The 18,541-nt window shown below is 37.4% G+C and overlaps 1 protein-coding gene across 16 annotated transcripts in view; it reads left to right on the plus strand.

The window, feature by feature from the left end:
- The window catches only part of LOC118406862 (epidermal growth factor receptor kinase substrate 8-like), a 52,475-nt gene that overhangs the window by 1,023 nt on the left and 32,911 nt on the right, over positions 1 to 18,541 (plus strand). The window contains exon 1 of one of the 16 annotated variants that reach the window (XM_035807234.1): positions 7,365 to 7,449. The exons of the other annotated variants lie outside the window; for them this stretch is intronic. Coding sequence (XP_035663127.1) covers positions 7,403 to 7,449 — 47 coding nt within the window. The 5' untranslated portion in view covers positions 7,365 to 7,402. Of the gene's footprint in view, positions 1 to 7,364; positions 7,450 to 18,541 lie in introns of those variants that run through there. 16 annotated transcript variants of the gene reach the window in all.

Raw genomic sequence — 18,541 nt, forward strand, 5'->3', positions numbered from 1 at the left:
GTTTATCTAATGTTAGATAATTCTTGTAAAGTAGTGGTTTGGTCTGTCCCAAACTGGGACGTGTCGTCTGACTTAGCTGTCAATCACTCAAAAAATGAGTATCGTAACCAAATGGATTATAAAAGTATTTTTGTCAGAATTTTGTTTTCAACAGTTGGATGAAATGTATAAAGTTTATCTAAGGTTAGGTAATTCTTGCAACGTAGTGGTTGGGCCTGTCCCAAACTGGGACGTGTCGTCTGACTTAGCTGTCAATCACTCAAAATATAAATCATCGTATCCAAATGGGTTATAAAATTTTTCTGGCAGGATTTTGTTTTCAACAGTTGGATGAAATATAAGAAGTTTATCTAACGTTAGGTATAAATTCTTGCAAAGTAGAGGTTTGGTCTGTCCCAAACTGGGATGTGTCGTCTGACTCAGCTGTCAATCACTCAAAGTATGAGTATCGTAACAAAATTGATTATGGAAGTATTTATGTCAGGATTCTGTTTTCAACTTTTAGATGAGATGTGTAAAGTTTATCCAGGTAATTCTAAAGTAGTGGTTGGCTTGTCCCAAACTGGGATGTGTTGTCTGACTTAGCTGTCAATCACTCAAAATATGATTAAGTATCATAACCAAAAAAAGTATTCATGTAAGGATTTTGTTTTCAACATTTAGAGGAGATTATCAAGTTTATCCAGGTAATTGTAGCAAAGTATAGTGGTTGGGCCTGTAGTACCAAACGGTGTTGTCAGACCACATGCAATCGCTCAAAATGTCATCACCAAGTAGATTATAGAATAATTTGTGCTCAGGGTTTTAGTATGTTAGTTATGTATTAGTGTGGTTACTGAAATCGCATGTGTACAGGTGATTCTAGAAAAGTAGTACATTGGGCTGTCCCAAATTGGGATGTGGCCGGCGTGTCGTCTGATGTCGCTGTCAATCACCCCACATGTTGTGCACAAATGGATTAGGGATGCCTTCGCTTCAGGAAGTTGTCCTTTTGAACGTGCGAGTTACTTTGGTTCGTAAGTGGTGATTTTCTAAATCTGGTGGATCCAGGGAGATCTGAGAAACTAGTGGTTGGTCCTGTCCCAAATATGGGCATGCCTCGTCTGATTTGCTATCACTCACTCGCCGTCTCGTGCACATAAGGATTAAAGAATCTTATTAGAGGAATTTATTTCCTGAAAGCTGTGCTTTTGAATACCGAACATGCTCAGTATTTTAGTGACCTACTAGTACATGTATTTAGTCACAGACTCAGGTGTGTTCTGAAAATTAGATAAACACGAAGAAAATATCTCCACTACAGGTATGACATCACCTGGTTGATGAATCACCCTTAATTATTAACACCTTAATTATCTAATGACCCAGGTCCCTCTAGCTTAAGATACTAATCCTAATGATGTAATGTGTCTGGCGCCAGACACAAGCAAGACAGGGCACTGTTTAGCCTTGTACAAGTTGTAGCCTTTCAGGAAACGCTAGGCTCGAATTTCTTCCCTTGGTGGTTACTGAAGGCTGATTTATGTATGAGGCTGGAGTATTTTGCAATACTATAACTATGTGGTATGTGTAAGAAAGGACATAAGACATTAACTTTACCAGAAAAGACTTGGGAGACTTTCATGAGGCTTCTTCTTGCATTCAATTGAAGGGGACCCGAGAAGCACTTTGACCATTACAGTACTATGGTCCATGTGAAACCCTATTTTTTGCCCCTTTGTTTATTTTTACGCTCCACCAACCCACAGGTATTTTCCACCAGCGTTTTCTTTGACTTGCGAAGTTACCAACTTGTAACACCATGCTCGGAAGACTATGCTTTCTTTTTAGATGTTCAAGATCCAAACAACATTTCATGTAAGATTTTGAAAGTGTAGACCTAACAGGTGATGTAGCAGACAGGTGTTAAGATTACAGGTGTGTTCGTACAGGTGTCAGGGGTCATGTGACATGTAAGCATAGGCGTGGCTATACCTGTGCATTCTGAGGCACCAGTGCCACTTCTTCAAGATGAGTTTTTGTAAACACTTACATATACTAGCTCTTTCTTTGGACTTGAAACAAACAAGTTGAAACAAACAGACAAATATGGAAGAATGAAATGGCATAACTTTTTGTGTTAAGACTTGTCAAATCAATGATAAACTCATATAAGTAACCCTGGTTTATGTAGACTGAATTAGTGAGTACTTTATCAGAAACACTACATTATTACCCATATACATGTATATGTTCATATAAATTAATATGATATGGCTTTTTTCCAGTTACGAAAGGACAATTTTCTCAATGTTTGTGACAAAACTGTTGATAACAGATTCATTCTAAATTTTAACAGTTAATTTGCCTTAATATTTAGATAAAATTTCAAATCAAGGCCATTGCTAAAAACAGAAACAGGGCTTTGATTTTGAAATTCTAGTTTATGTATTTTTCTGCATTTCCTACTATGTAATGAAGTCATGGGTTTTAAGATTCCCAGGAGACTTGGGATAAGTGATTTTCGGAAAATCAGTTGATGTATTTAAATGCCTTGAATACTGGCAGATTGAGGTCAGCATTAGCTGTAAGTGTAAGATGGCCGACATGTCAGACATGTGGGTCTTAGGGTTGTTTTTATCAGTCCCCACTGGGCCATTTGCTCTATGGGTAGAGAATAATCATTATATTGTATGATAGCAAAAGCTATACATAGGACTTGTTGAACACGTTAAGATGTGACCCTTGCAATAAGTCTATAACCTTAGTTTCTCGAATAAAGTGCACTCGTTTTAAACTTTTCAAAATCCAAAAGGTGCGGAAGTTGTTGCTAATGTTGGGGTATGTACTTTATTTGAGGTTTAGGTGTATAGTTACCAAAAGTATATATATATGATAACACTCATATTTACATGTTTACCTACATGTAGACTATTTCTTCCCATTTGGAACCCCTTTCCCCACAGTGGTCTCCCCCTGAATGAAACCTAAGTGAAGTTATTTCACATCATGACATGTCACATTGCACGACATGAAAACATACTCTCAATTGCCATCAGGGTACCACCGTGTTATTCATTGCTTTTTCCATTTCCTAGCAATTGTTTCATCAGGGGCCCGGTAAAGGCCTTCATTTGTACATGTATATATGTAGTGTGTGGAAGAAATGGGAGGGGTACTAGAAGTAGTAGCAATGGTGTTTGTTACCTTGTTGTTGTAACCCTTGTTGTAGTTCGGGGCTTGAAATACTACCTGTATATGCAGGTTAGTGCAGGTAAAATTGGAGGCTGTGCAGGTATTTCTGGTGTTAACCTGCACCTAGCCTGCACTGGTACATGTACTGGGTTTATACATATGTATCATATGATGAAGGTGTATGTGGATTGTTATAACTAAGCTGCATTGATTGTTACCACCTATGATGTATAAAAGAAAAAATAGCAATTGTTCCTGAACAATTTTAGTATAATCCATACTTCCTACATTCAGAGTGGTGCAGCTAAAGTTTATCTTGTGCAGGTAATTTTCAATGTTACCTGCAACAGTGTATGTATGCAGGGAAAAGTATTTCGAGCCCTGAATGGTGCTTGTGACCTTGTTGTTGTAACCCTTGTTGTAGTTATAGTGCCTTGTGGTACATCTAATAAATAAGGTTTTAACTTATAGCAAGTTGCTGTTTCTGTAGCAGAGTTGTACTGGACCTTCACCTTAGTGTTTGTTATGTCTGGGACATAATGTGTACGGCTAAAGGTCTTTAGGATGTATTCTTATGCCTTTGTTATAACACTGGAACTTGGAAAACAAGTTGTACCTTGTATTGTGGTAATGTACAATGTTGCATTGTACAAAAGACACACATGTTGTATACGTAGTCAGTTTTAATTTGCTTGTGACGTAATGACTCAAAAGACAGACCAGCATTTCCATGACCTATTGCAGAAAAAAAACCCTCTTATATCATAACTTCATATAATTATGATTTAAGTGGTGCAAAGATTTTCCTGAGGTTGTATTATAGCAACAGACTCAGATACTTTTACAGTAACTTTTATGTTCAATAAGGGTTCATGCTGTTCTCACCTGCCATAAGAGGTATTTGGAATTTGAACTTTGTCAAGTAGGTGTGGCAAAATTGAACACTGTCCAAGAAAGTGAGACAAACACTCTTACCTACAATTACAGTTAATTACCTTGGCAGTGTGTGACAAAAGATTTTGTGACAAAAAAAAAAAGGAACGCACTGAACTTGAAAATGTGGTGTTTACTTCTTGAACAAAAGATTATTTTGGTACATTGTTCTGCCCTAGACTTTGTTGTTAGAGCCATGATAACAACACACTTATATGTAACATATTAAACTGTATGCTGTTAGTTCCACTTTTGTATTTTACATATACATATACATGATGTGGCAACAGGATGTTACAAAGTGCATTTCATTAGCTTTCAAACCTGTTTGAAAGATAAAAATTGATATAATTATAGTTTGACGTTTTATTACCATCTTTGATTTTTAAACCTTTTATTGACCCTGATGTTCTACTCTTTCAAATTTATTTAAGAAAAATTCTCTCACCAATGTCAAACTTTATTAACACATGTTTGTCTTAAATTCAAAGCCAACTTGTCATTTTGTAATCTTTTGTTTGTTAGAACTTTCTTTGTTCATATCTGTTATTTTATTATATACTTTGTAGTGTAGCCCTTTGAAATACAAATGTGTGTCCTATGACTCCTATCAGAAATCAATAGAAAGAACCTTTAGCCATCTGTTGTCTTGATAAAACAACTGGCAGTAGAAACATGAGAAGAATTGAAATGTTCAGGTGTCAATTTTCAGTGGGAACAGGCCACCTATAATATAACTAGCTGTAGACGAATGTTGTCAACATACTAGTAACATTTGTCTCATACTTTGTGTCCAAGATTGAAGAGAAACGTATATCACAATTTACCAAAACATGCAATAAACTCACATATACTCACTAATACAGTAGAAGCCAGTTAATTGCACAACGGATTAACGCACACTTCTGTTTACTGCACGGAATCCCCAAATCCCAAACCAGTGTGGTCCAGCTAGATAACTCCGCATTATTGCACCAGTCGGATAATTGCATGAAATTCACTGGCAAATAATAGACAGTGCAATTAAGCGGCGTCTCCTGTAGTTCTAATAGTAATACATGAATCTACAACCAGACGTAAGGAGCCAACTTAGTCTATGGGTTACGTGCATTTTTGCAACATTTAGTACATCTGCTTGAAGGCTAGTAATCTATTTTATATGTCTCTGGGAAAGTCTATAAACCTAGCATACAAACATGTATGTAAACATGTATTCCCTTGGGGTGACTATGTGTCCTTAGAAATGCATTATGTTTATGACAACACTGTCAACCAAGGATATTGTTACACTACTTGTCCTTGGTACACCTGTTTGATATGATAAATTATTACAAATTTTAGCCTTGGGAGTCTTCGGGTCCATTTGGAAATTTTGAATAAATAAGTTTCGAAAAGAGACAAAAAATTGACAAGTAAATTGACAAGAATATGTTTTGTCACTAAGGCAATTATACTGAAAGTTGCATCTAAAGCAAGCGTACATTAAGCAACAATAAAGATATAACAGCACGTCACATGCATATAGATAGACTAAGTCACTAAAACTAATCGAGAAAGACTTAAATTGCTAGATGGTAACTATTCTATCTGATTTGCGAATCATCATGGAATAGCCAATTTCAGACACAGGAATGTAAGCTTGTGCCATTACATGTCATAAATAATTAATGTATCTCCCCCCATCTTAATATGCTTTGGTGAAATTAACTGGGTAATTGCTTTTTATTAAATGGCTGTTTGTCCTGAGTTCTGTCCATTGGTGATGGGTATTGCACAAAATGACACCCCTTGGAACTCAGGAGGTTTCCTTGATAATGATAGGCTTAGGCTATACCAAATAGATTTGTTGGATTTAAGATTAAGAATTGATTTCATAACTGTATGATCAATACAAAAACAGTCAAAGGAAAATTCTGTATTTGTTATCAAACACAGTTTTAGGGAATGTACAATTGTAGTCAGGTTACTACTTCAAGTACAATTGTTTATTTACAAAATGCTGTTTTAATTTGTTAAAAACCTTCAGAGAATAGTTGTAAGGAAACTTTGTGGTCTAGACTACGTATAACTATAAGCTGCTTCTTGAACTCTTACCTAGTTAAGCTTGGAAGCCTGTTTGTCAAGTTTTATGGAGAAACAATTTCACTGTCCACTTGCGATACCTAAAGTAACCAGTAACTGATGTCGACGTGTTCCTAGTAAGTAGTAGCAATCATTTTTCTATGCGAAACTGTTCCATTTGGTATCGTCAACCGCTTAGAAACTAGGGAAATTTTGACACGGTAATTTAATTTTTCATTTTTGTATCAAGGAATGTTGTGTTTATTACAATGATAGTCAACAGTTCAAGCAATGCTAATGTTTCTTACCAAGAAAAACACAACAAAGCTTGCTTTTCTCTTGTTTCAAATCCTGTTTCCTGATCAATTATCCCTAACAAGCCAAGGAGAGCTCTATATGCCTCTTAATTGCTCCTGAGAACAACTTTGTAAACTTTGTCCAGGAAACAAAATATACTTGTCATTGTTGACGAGTAACCCAATATGTTTAGAACGTGGCGTTTCCCACTGTCCCTGTGTGCTCGTAGACCCCTGGAGCGAGTTGTATGCAGGGCTCGAAATACCACCTGCATATGCAGGTTAGTGCAGGTAAAATTGGAACTGTGCAGGTATTTCTGGTGTCTACCTGCACCTAGCCTGAACTGGTCCATGTACTGGGTTTTATAACTTACATGTCCTAATAGGCTATAACTATGATGTGGATTGTTATTAGCTGCATTGACTGTTACCACCTTTTAAGTATAAAGAAAAAATAGCAATGGTTCGTCAATAATTTTTTAGTATGATCCAAACTTTCTAAATTCAGAGTGATGCAGGTACAATTTGTCTGGTGCAGGTAATTTTCAATGTTACCTGCACCAGTGAAGATTTAGTATTTCGAGCCCTGTGTTGTATGCAGCAGGCAGTGGCCCATATTTACGCTAACGGCCAGCTCCAACCAATCATGGCACGCTTGAGACCATAGCCAGAGATTACTTCCTGAAATCGATGAGTGCAGCGTTCAGAACGTGTGTTACACAGGGGAGTACAGCACAACATGACTGTTTCATTGGGTCGAGATTTTGGGCACACCAATCATTCTCTCAAGAAAGGAGCGCCGACGGAAGGTGGTTGTTAGGAAGCTTGGAATACCGAAATGCCGTTTTAGTTTTTAGTTTTAGGGTATGATTGGGACCTAATGTTGAAGCAGTCGGGATGTTACTGTAGTTTTGCTCATTGAGAATCAGAAAAAGCACATGGACAAGAAAGGAGAGTACCAATGTGATACGTCGCAAGGTGTTGGGTATGTACGTTAATGTAATTTGTAAATTCTCTCGTTTTACACATGCGATGTGTAGATAATACTGGTATTAGATGAAGAGTAATTGATGTATTTAATTTTTCTTCCTGTTACGTAGTGTTATGTATATGCATGTTGCGTACCATTGTTTGTTACGATTGCAATTAGCCCTCACGAATGGATTTATTATAAAGTTATTTAATCAACGGGATTGTATCAGTTTGCAAGACCCGATGACCTTTTGAAATGATGTGTTGGATTTTGAAATTATAGATTACTTGAAACGTTTCCCAATATTGTTTTTGTCAGGCTTATACACCTAAAATTACTGCTGAAATTGATCTACCATAAAATCTAGATTTATACGCTTGTAAACCTTGCAGGATGGATTTGTGGAAAAAATGATAACAGTAAAATTCACATGCCCAGGACACAGTGGCTTAGGGTCAGTCACCCTGGTAATTGGATGGATATGGGTCAATTAATCCCTAATGGATTTGTCAAATGGTAAAAGTGATGTTGAGGCAGCTTTTCAAGGGCAGGGCTCGAAGTTTTTTTCCTTTGGGTGCGTGTTAATCATAACTTAATGTGCTGTTGCAGGTAACAGCCAGTCAAAATTTTCCTATGCCTCTAGTTCTCTATTGTCCCATCTAGTCTTCCCAAATTCTGGTAATTCGTTCTTATGTAAAATGTATGTGTTCATCCATGTAGCTGCTGCAGGTTATTGCACAAAAAACCTGTTCTGAACAATTCTTTGTTTTGCACTCTACTCTGGAAAAATCAGTGCAGCAAAGAAAATATGCGTAAATTCATGCACCTGACACCTTGACCAGTGCAGGTAAGGTACAGGTAGACACAAAAAAACAGGGTAATTTTAAATTTACCTGCACGAACCTGCATATGCAGGTGATATTTCGAGCCTCGAATGATGTGACGGAAATTACCCAGTGATGATAAGTCGATAAACAATGCTAATGAAATCCCTTGTAATGTTCTGTGATGAAATCCTTTAGGCAAGGGATGCATAAAAATCGTTACCAGAATACACATGGGTGGGGATTAAAACTATATAATCAAGCAGTTTTGAAAGAAGAGGCTGAAAAATCAATGCTTCTAAATCTAGATGAAGCTAATGGACCATGGATAATGACTGTGTTTAGTGTGCCGTAGAAAGATGTATTTTTCTCTAAAGAGTTTTGTTTGTTTTCCATTTTCTCTCAGAGTAAATTGTTTGTTATCCAATTAATTTTTTTATTGCTCATTAATTCTTTTGAGGATGGCCTGTACATACCATGTATCAGAAACTATTAGAAGTTAAAAGATTTGAATTTTTACTATTCTGATTAAGGGGTCTGCCTAGGTTTCTTTGCTTTTAAACTCATCTTGTATGTTGATTTTAAAAGTTTTGCGTTTACATGTCAATAAAGATGATGTAAAAAAACCTCATTATTTTACTTTATTACTTTTCATACTTTAAAAGGCTGAATTAAGATAAGCTGAATATTCACTTCCATATAAATATTTTGGATACCTGGTTTGAATTCGTCCTAACAATAGCAGGGGTCAAAGGAATCCCTTTCAATTGCGGTTAAGATTGACATATCAATAATAAATAATAGGCATTGTGGCACATGCCTACGTAATGCAAGATTAGGTGGGCTCTTCTAAATGGTGTGTGTGTGTGTGGGGGGGGGTAGTCAGATTTCATGGTCAATTTTGGAAGCCATTCTGATTTATTTTCCTGGTCCTAGAAAGGAACAAGGCTGTAAGAAATTGAATCGTAACATAAATCGTAAAGGAATTGTAAACAAAGCCCTTTGGCCGTTCATGGGCTTGTATCCTGGCAGTACTAAAGCCTTACATACAAGTCCATAAGTTTTTTAGGGCAATGGCAGATTGCGACCCTTTTATGTGAGTGGTACAACATGACCGCCCTTCCATGGCCTTATTTTGTGACCCCGATAAAAGAAAAATGGATGTATAGGGAAAAGAAGATCCAGTAAAGAGGTTTAGGGTTTTAATGCCATACAAGGAGACATGCATGCCGACAGAGCTTTCAATGTGCTGGTCTCATGTATAATATATGAGCTGTCCCAGGCTGTTATGGTGGGTGTTAAGGTATTCAGGGCTCGAAACACTTTTTTTCTGCTTACCTGCACTGGTGCAAGTAACATTAAAAATACCTGCACCAGACAAATTTTACCTGCACCAGCACCACTCTGAATCAAGGAAGTATGAATCATACTAAAATTCTTCAGGAACTGTTGCTATTTTTTCTTTCAGACTTTACAGGTGGTATAACAGTCAATGCAGATAATAACAATCTATATGCTCCTACATGTACATTATAGGATATTTAATGTATAAAATCCAGAACATGGACCAGTGCAGGTTACCGTAGTTGCAGGTATACACTAGAAATACCTGCACAGCTCCAATTTTACCTGCACTAACCTGCATATGCAGGTGGTATTTCGAGCCCTGTGTTAAGGTATTGAACCATACCGCTGCAGGTTGTGAACTGTTGTGTGCTTTTATGACAAGTTGTCCTATCCATCTCAATCAAGGACGGACTAGTCCATTGCTCATTCTGGAAAGGGTGGTTTCCCTTTTTTTTGCATTTCGTATGATTTTTTATCTAATTTGAGAAGACAAAAAAATACTCCAAATTGAGTTAATTGATGGTATTTTTGTGAAGACTTATAATATTGATGAAGACTTTTTATCCATTTCATTTTATTTAGTCAACCCCCTTTTTGGTTTCAGTTTCTTTCACCATAGATTGTTTTTGACCCGATTTCATATTCAGCATTTTGTATTGAGCAAATGACTGAAAGTCAAATAGTTTGTATGAATGTACTGATTGTTACATTGCTTAACTAATGTAGACTAGTACAGGGTTCAAAAATGTAGTTAACTTTATTTATGTCCAACAACAAATGAAAGATCAGACGTACATTCCATATAGATACTGTTCTTTGTCGACGATAGTGCCTTGTGACTGAACTATTGTGAATTGTGAAATGCCACTGTTAGTCAAGCATGTCATTATTTTGTGTTTGTACAAAGTGGAGGTAAATCTAACATGAAGGAGAAGCTGATACCTTCTGTGATCCTGGATCTTAGCTGGGTTCTGCTTTGTAAACTGGAGCTGGGATGTTCCCACACTAGTCTGGTTTGGCTTGTGATCCCATGCAAGTCATTGTGACGAAATATTTTCTTTTTCTTTGAATTTCTCATTATCTCGGAGATCTCAATTTTATTCCGTTTTAATATGCAGACGACCACTTTTCTGAAATGGAAACCCCTTGCTTTGTTACGCCTTGATTGACTGTTCCCGAGAAATTTATTCAGGCACATGTCTAGTGATTCCCAATCTAGAAGGCAGAATAGTTGTTATGTTCGATGTTACACAATAGATAATCATACATTATATACATGTATAAAAACAATAGATAATCATACTTGATATGCATGTAAAGGTAATGTTTGTTTTACCAAGATAGAACCATGTGATATACAAACGATCTAAGGAACACAAAGATCCGATTTTGATGAAGATTTTTATCTGAAACCTGAGTTCTCTACACCCCCCACCGTCATTCCTCACACAATGGTTCTATTTGCAACAAAAAATGTTTATATTCTATCAATGGTGTGTAGTATTTTACATCACTTGTCTGTTTTCTGCTAAGCATCACGCCAAGGAACAGAGTTGTAAATCAAGATATCCAGTGACTCCTTCGTGACAAGTTTCCGTGTCCTAGACCGTCTGGTCTCTTGTCTCCCGATCAGGAACTTGGGGCATTTGACGGTCAAGTTCTCAGGTTACTGTCGCTATGTGGTTGTGCAACATTCCTACCCAGTCAGTATTTCATACAGAAACACTACGGCTCGTTAGGTTAGGTACCCACGTACATCATTGGAGGCATTCGGAAGGGTTTTTTGCCTTCCACTGTTACCTTACTATTGTTGATAACTTACATTATTCTTTTAGATAACTATAATATTGACTATACCTCTTTATTCCTTTGTTCTCAAAATTTGTAACAGACAACATTCATTCAAATAGTATGTATTACAGCAAGGAATGCGATTAAACTTTTAAAAGGTCCTTGTTTACAGTAATCTTTATTTGTAACTTCCAAAAGTCTGCTTATTTGCAAACACTCTAAAAAACATGTTAAATACATGTTTAAGCTTAAATTAAGGTTTTGTATCTACCAAAAGTATAATGATTTTTATTTTGGGCAAAGAAAAATGAAGGCAAAGTGTTTGTTCTGTCTTGATGTGATCAAATTATGCTGAGAATATGTTGCAATGTCTTGCATTTTTTCAAAGACATGATGTCACAATGTCCCAGCATATTGTACTGGAGAGCAATATATACCTATGGTGGGTAAGTAACCGTGAATGTAATGTGTCCTTGGGTACCAAACATGCTACAAAAGATTGGCCTGTAAGTACATTTTGTGTAACTATAACTTCCTTCTCACTGCCTCCCAATGCATGTAAAGCTATGCTTGAGCAGGGCGGGCCTTTGTTTGCCCATAGGGTGGAGCTCCATTAAGAAATGGGTGTGAAAACAGCTTCGCATCTTAGCGTGATTAAGAAAGAGAGCGGTAGATATTGTTCACACAGGTGGAAAAAAAGAGTCAGTTACTTATGATTACCACAAAGAGGTTTAGCTCATACAAAATGCATAGTAAAATTGAAACAAAAAATGTAAGACTAAGAGGTTAGAAGTAAGCTAATTGTTTGACAAGCTTTCTGGTTAAAACCTCTTGTTGTGTTAAAGAAGGTGTGCATTGACCAGCTACTGGGTGTGGGCCAGTGTGTCCACTTGTTTGGTCAACATAAATAACACTTGGTAACATTTGGCAGGTTGTTTCCTAGATACCGCCCCAGGGATGTTGTCGCTATTTTCTGCGTAGTAAAATTGATTTCAAAACTGAAATAGCTTGAGTGGATTTTTTAAGTTATTGTTTTGTGGCCAGGTATTGACTTCAGATGGTTCTGAGTCAGATTGTTCAAGAGATTGTTGCTGGAAACTTTATCTATTCTGCTGGAAGTAGAACAAACATTAGGATAATTAATTAGCTATGGTGTCCTGGTGGGGGGACTGACCAGGTCTCGGGGGGATAATGTCCCAGAAACCAGGACAGATTCGGGTACAGACCAGAGCAAGGGATCCAGAATTATTAAGTCCTAGTATTAGTAGTATTAATGCTTTATGTCCACAGTTTCGAAATAAAGCAATTTTTTAGCATGAAAAGCCCCAAGGTACAGGCCTTTGCTGGAAAAATAGTTGTTTCGTAGGAGGAAGTAAATGTCCACATAATGACAAATTGATTGAGATAGAAAGCCTCTGAACTCTAGCCTTCTGCATGTTGTTAGTTTAAGCCAGTAGATCTGTTCAAATAACGATTGAAAACAACAACTTTAAGCTGGGTATGCATGAAACGCTACATATGAAGTGGAAAAGGCATTCACTTCTGTGCTCTTTGCTGTAAATATTTGCAGATGACTTCCAACATGCGTCATCACGCTATGTTCTCTTGTGTAGGGTAAAGGGGAGCAGTCAGGCATAAAATCAAGCTGTCCAATTATTTCAGCCATATTTGTAGTACGTAAAGTCATGTACTATAGTCATTGCACAATGCTTAACCTCTGTATAGTAACATTACTTGAGTAATGTCCTGTTGTTCTTGATGACGTTATTTAAAAAATGAAGGGTTTGAAAATTACAGAAAAATTTTTGTTGAGATACTCAAAAGGAAATGTCATGAATATTGATGCTATAGTATGCAAATAATGGGTCAGAACAGATGCTGTGTTGTTTTCCCAAGTTTATTTACTTTAAACAAAAGCTTTCTATAATTGGAAGTTTCCTTTGTCACAAAAGGCATCATTGTGATTCAAATTGTTTAGAGAGCACCTTGTTTTACATATGAAATGCCCACCTTATTTGAAAAATAAATTGACATTGTTCATTGCATGAACAGATTTCTCACCACCAAATGTGGGTATTTAAGAATTCAAAGTGAAATAGGTAACATATGCAGCTGGTGATGACACAGTGTTTGTATTGTATTCAGTAGGAATGTATTATGTAAGATAAAAGGATAGATTTATTCATAAAGTACTTATTCTAAATGCAGCAGAATGAGGGTAAAGGAAAGGATATAGGAAAGGTGTTATTTCAGGTGACTAGTTTGTGTGCAGTTTTCCTTTCTTCATTGTGAGTTGTTACCTGGTTAGTAAAGCCAAGGAGGCTGTTAAAGTTAAAAGTTAAACCCTTTCCGCACCTGATCTGTTTCCTTAGCCCTGGGCCACACAACGCAATCACTATAGCAGGGGGCTAGTCCACTGGTAGTGGTGTGTGTCCAACTTCCATACTCTTTCCCGAATGCTGAGTTCTAAGCAGAGAAAGCAGCATGTACCATTTTTAAAGTCTTTGGTATGACTCGGCCGGGGATCGAACTCACGACCTACCGAATGCAAGGCGAACACTCTACCCACTAGGTCATTGCACCTGTAATGCAAGGAGGCTGAATAAGGGCTTATTCAACCTCCTTGGGAAAGCATGTTACCTTGATGAGGGTTGGACATCCAGGTAATGATAATTAAAGGTACGTCAAATAGCAGTTACTCAAGCAACTGGATATGATTTTATAACAACAATTGAGTCTTTTGCATCAACTATTGTGGTCTCAATTGTTCACTGTTGTGAGTATGCTATCCACTTTTGGCAGGATGTTGTTTCTAAATATACAAACATAAAAACAAAGATATGTTTCGAAATTATATCCTGTTGCTTGAGAAACCGCTATTTGGTGTTTAAAATATTGTTTTTCAGAGTCACAGCTTGCAAGTTGTGTAGAACTCTTGGTGTAAATTCTCTATTCCTAACATTATATGGCACAGTTTGACATGGATGTGTTATACCCAGGGCTCTAGCCAGCGTCCGCGAAATTTGCTGCGTCTGACGGAAAAATTCTAAAACCAATCCGTCAACCTTGACAAAAATCCTTTGTGGAAGCTACAGGCGGTTTGGGGATGCCGTCCACAACTGTAAAGCCACACACTGTTTGTGTTGCTATTGTTATGATTGTTGACAATGTGTGTCGGCGCCCTTTCGCATACGATAATCTCATTAAAACCCGTTTTTCAAGGTCTCAATGGCAACATTTACTACTTTGTAGTGTCATAGGGAAAATGAATTTTCACGGTTTTCACGACGATTGTAATTGGCTGACGTACAAAAATTTCGAGCTGGCTAGAGCCCTGGTTATGCCACACCTTTCCCACCACAAATGTTTCACCTTTGACTCACCTGTGCTAAAGGGTGTGTCTTCTTTTCTGTAAAGTCAACAGGTTGCTAGGACTAAAACAACAAACTACGGTGTTGTTACAACAACCGAGTCATGTGCATATGTACATGTATGGGTGTATACAATACCTATCTATTGTCTCTAATAGTAATACATAGAACATAGAAAAGGAAGATGTTTTAAAGCAGATTCTCATCACATGGGCACTGTACTTAACCTGTATTCCACACAGCAATAGGTAAAAACTTGAAATCAAGATTTTTGTGCTCAATTTACCAAGGAGAGAAATAGATCACAGACAGAGAAATAGATCATGAAACTCACGCTAGCTGGTGTTATGCAGATTGGGGTAATTACTAAATTAGCACTTCCACCTGAAGCTGGCCCTTCACACCTGAGGTGATAATGTCCTCCCACCTACTACCTGTAACTGTCCTCCAAGCAGAGGTTGGGTCGCAAGGATAGTAGTGGCTAGTTATTACATTTAAAAGACTTGATCTATTTTGTTTTGAGGCAGAGGTGAGGGTTAGCAAGCTAGTAAAAATGCCAAACAACTTTTATCTCTGCGACCCAACCTCTGCAAGGAGAATACCTCCAAACCTCCTAGCTTGCCAGTTGGGGATATGGTACTTGTAAGTTGTATGTCACATAAAGTTTTAAGGTAAATGGGACAGGAAAAGTTGTAAACAAAGAAGACTGGAGAAGAAAGCCAGACTTCAAGGTCTCTGTTTGCAAACATAGTGTCAGGAACCAGAGGTGTTTACTTCATACTGGTTTGCACAGAAGACTCTGCCCATTGTTTGTAGAGGTATGTTCTTGTTTGCTCAAGAAGTGGTCTGCAGTCCTCAAGGTCATTTTGTTGTCTTCAAGTTCTACCTTGTGACCTCTTCAGCGTAGCAAAATGCAGACTCTCAGTAGTGTACAAATAGGAATTTCCAAATCTTGATATACAATTAATAAAACAAAGCAACTTTGTCAAGTTTAATTACAAACTGAGGTTTTTAGACTTTGAAAAACATTGGATTTCAAACAATACAATTCATACATGCCAACTGATTACAGTATCCTGTTGAGTTAATAAGAGTTAGCTTTATTAGATAAAAGTTGTGCATGTTTCTTCTTCTTCAAAATAGTTTTCCTAATCGTACATCTAAACTTCTGAGAGCTACAAACTGATTCACTGATTCAAGGTTCGGTACTCTAAAAAAAGGTCAAAACAAGTTTCTGGTAGGTAGTTGTTGTAGTTGGTGTGTTATCAATAACTTTATTTGGATCCATGTTTGGAGTTTATATTCTTGAGACTAGGATTTTACAGAAATGCACATACATTATTGTTTTGTCTGTTGTTAAAGGGATTACCATAAGCCCCTTTTGAACCAAAATCTGTAGTAGTGTTAAACTGAAAAACTTTTGTCATGCTTTTCTATTTGGCGCTTTCATACCCAAAACTTTGCTGCCCTTCAAAGCTACAGTCAATGATGTATGGGTCATACAGATTATATTCATCACCGTAGTAACTAATCTCCGTCACCATGGCAACGGGGAAGCCCGCCCATACCTCCAGATATCGAGGTTTATCCACTTTCAATGTCGTGTTTGTCCCAAAGGACTTCTTCGGTGTCCCTTTACACATGCCGAGGAATGGCATTGTTGTGGGGTAAATGTGTTGTCATGGATACGCACGTAGTTGGAAATGTTGATTTATGTGTAGCGAGTGTCAGTGTACTGGTACGAAACCTTTTTTTTTTCTAATTGGACCGGTCCGGAAAAATCGAACCTGAAAAAGTTGGTGGACCGGATGTTGGACCTATTGGAAAATGAACAGATTATATGATCATGAATTAACACGTTTTGGGACTGTTAAAGAAAATAACAAGAGCGAAGTAGAGTAGAGCCTATCATCATTTCTACCAAGTTTATCAATCGTCAAGAAATATTGACTAGTAGGTAGCACACTGTTTGGTTGTATTGTAATAAGCACAATGCCTTTAGGCAGACAGGGAAGGCATTCATATTGTCGCCAGTTATGGGCCATAATGCATGTACCAGTTACATTAGGGAGCTTAAAGTCGATAAAGCCCTGCCACCACGTTATTGATTTCTTGATGATAACACATCTTGCTGTAAGCGGAAACAAATCGATGATGGGGAAACATCTGGTCCTGTCATGTCAGTGATGAAATCATTTTTCTAGTCTGTGTGCTGTGTTTGTTTCTGATCAAGAAGGTTTAATAATGAAAAAGAAATCTTTATTGACACGACAAAAGTACAGCGACTTTCGTAAGGTCTACATGTATAACAACACTTACAGTACAACTAAACAGTCATATATTATATGGATATCTTTATTTGATACTGTAATTCACTTTATGTTCACGGTAGCAAAATTTCGCGGTGTGAGAAAAAATTAAGTGTTAACGGCACTCTATGTTCGCGGTGGCGGCGGTTCACCAAAAGAAAGTCGGCCTGTTTCGGCCGTGATTTGATGACAGCGCACGGAACGCAACAGGGCCAATGACCCCTGATATGTCGCAATCACATTTGCCGCATAGGCTGACGGGATACCCACGCCAAACACAAGCGACGCGGGCGCCATTTTGAAATATTTTCGGCGTGAAAGACGGCGCTAAGTTTTAAACTTTCAGCGTAATTTGTGGACACAAATTGTACACAAATTGTACACAAGGAGGTGAAGAGTTTATCTCTCCGATATTTACAGTAGTTCCAACTCAGAATTATGAAACGAACGTCTTTTTTTCGGCATGTAAGCGGAGTTTTGTTTGCCACGTTTCTAGTCGTAAAAATTTCCCCGCTATTATTGTTGTGAATCTTAGTTGCTGTAATTCCATAGCCATTACTTGTATTTGTAAAGACCGGTACTACTCAGTTTTATTTTTTGTTCTGTTTTTAACTTGTAGAAATCTAGTTAAACTATGATAATGTACTAAGTAGATTGTTATCGCAGCCATGTCACGGCGTGTACGTAAGTTTTGTTAGTAAACAAAGCCGATATGTTTCTTTTTCCTCCGGTCGCCGGTGGCACATTTCTATACAATAATGACTCCCTGTATCGTATATGTGTTGAATCAACTTTTATTTTTACAACATACTGGTATTTCAGTAAATTCGCTGGTTTATTTGTACTCATCACCTGAAATTCCGCGACTTTGTTGAAAATTCCTTTGTCTAACGCTTGGCTTGGGTACCGCCATTTTGTAACATTTTTTTTATGTATCGCTAGCTGTAGTTGTACAAATATACGAGTCATTTTTTGTACTAGTACTAGTACTTTCAGTGATGATCCTGTAGTAATTCCTTGCTTGAATAGCACTGTAGTAGTTTTTTAGTTTGTAAATGTACACATGCTGCCTGCTAGCGGCGATGTAAACAAAATAGCGGTTTATGTTATCGTAACGTAAACATGAACATAAGTAAAAGAAATGACACAATTTTGTGCTTGTAGAATAAATGTTTTATTTCTTGAGGAGAATTTGTGTTTGAGTTGTTATTGTGGCGATCGTTGCGTGTTGAAAGTGTGTTGTGTGAATGGATAAGACATTCGTAACGTACTAGTAAGTACTAGTTCTAAGTACTTGGATGGTAGCGGAGAAGGGGGAGGGGGGCGAAAGACGAATGATTTTTTAACGGCAATGATAACTTCGCGGCACAGACGTCACCGTGAAAACCGTGAACATAAAGTTACCGTTAATAAAACAGGAATTACAGTATCTGTTTGACCTCTGACATTCTACTTCTTGCAG

Source organism: Branchiostoma floridae, chromosome 19, assembly GCF_000003815.2.
Source record: "Branchiostoma floridae strain S238N-H82 chromosome 19, Bfl_VNyyK, whole genome shotgun sequence".
NCBI lineage: Eukaryota > Metazoa > Chordata > Leptocardii > Amphioxiformes > Branchiostomatidae > Branchiostoma > Branchiostoma floridae.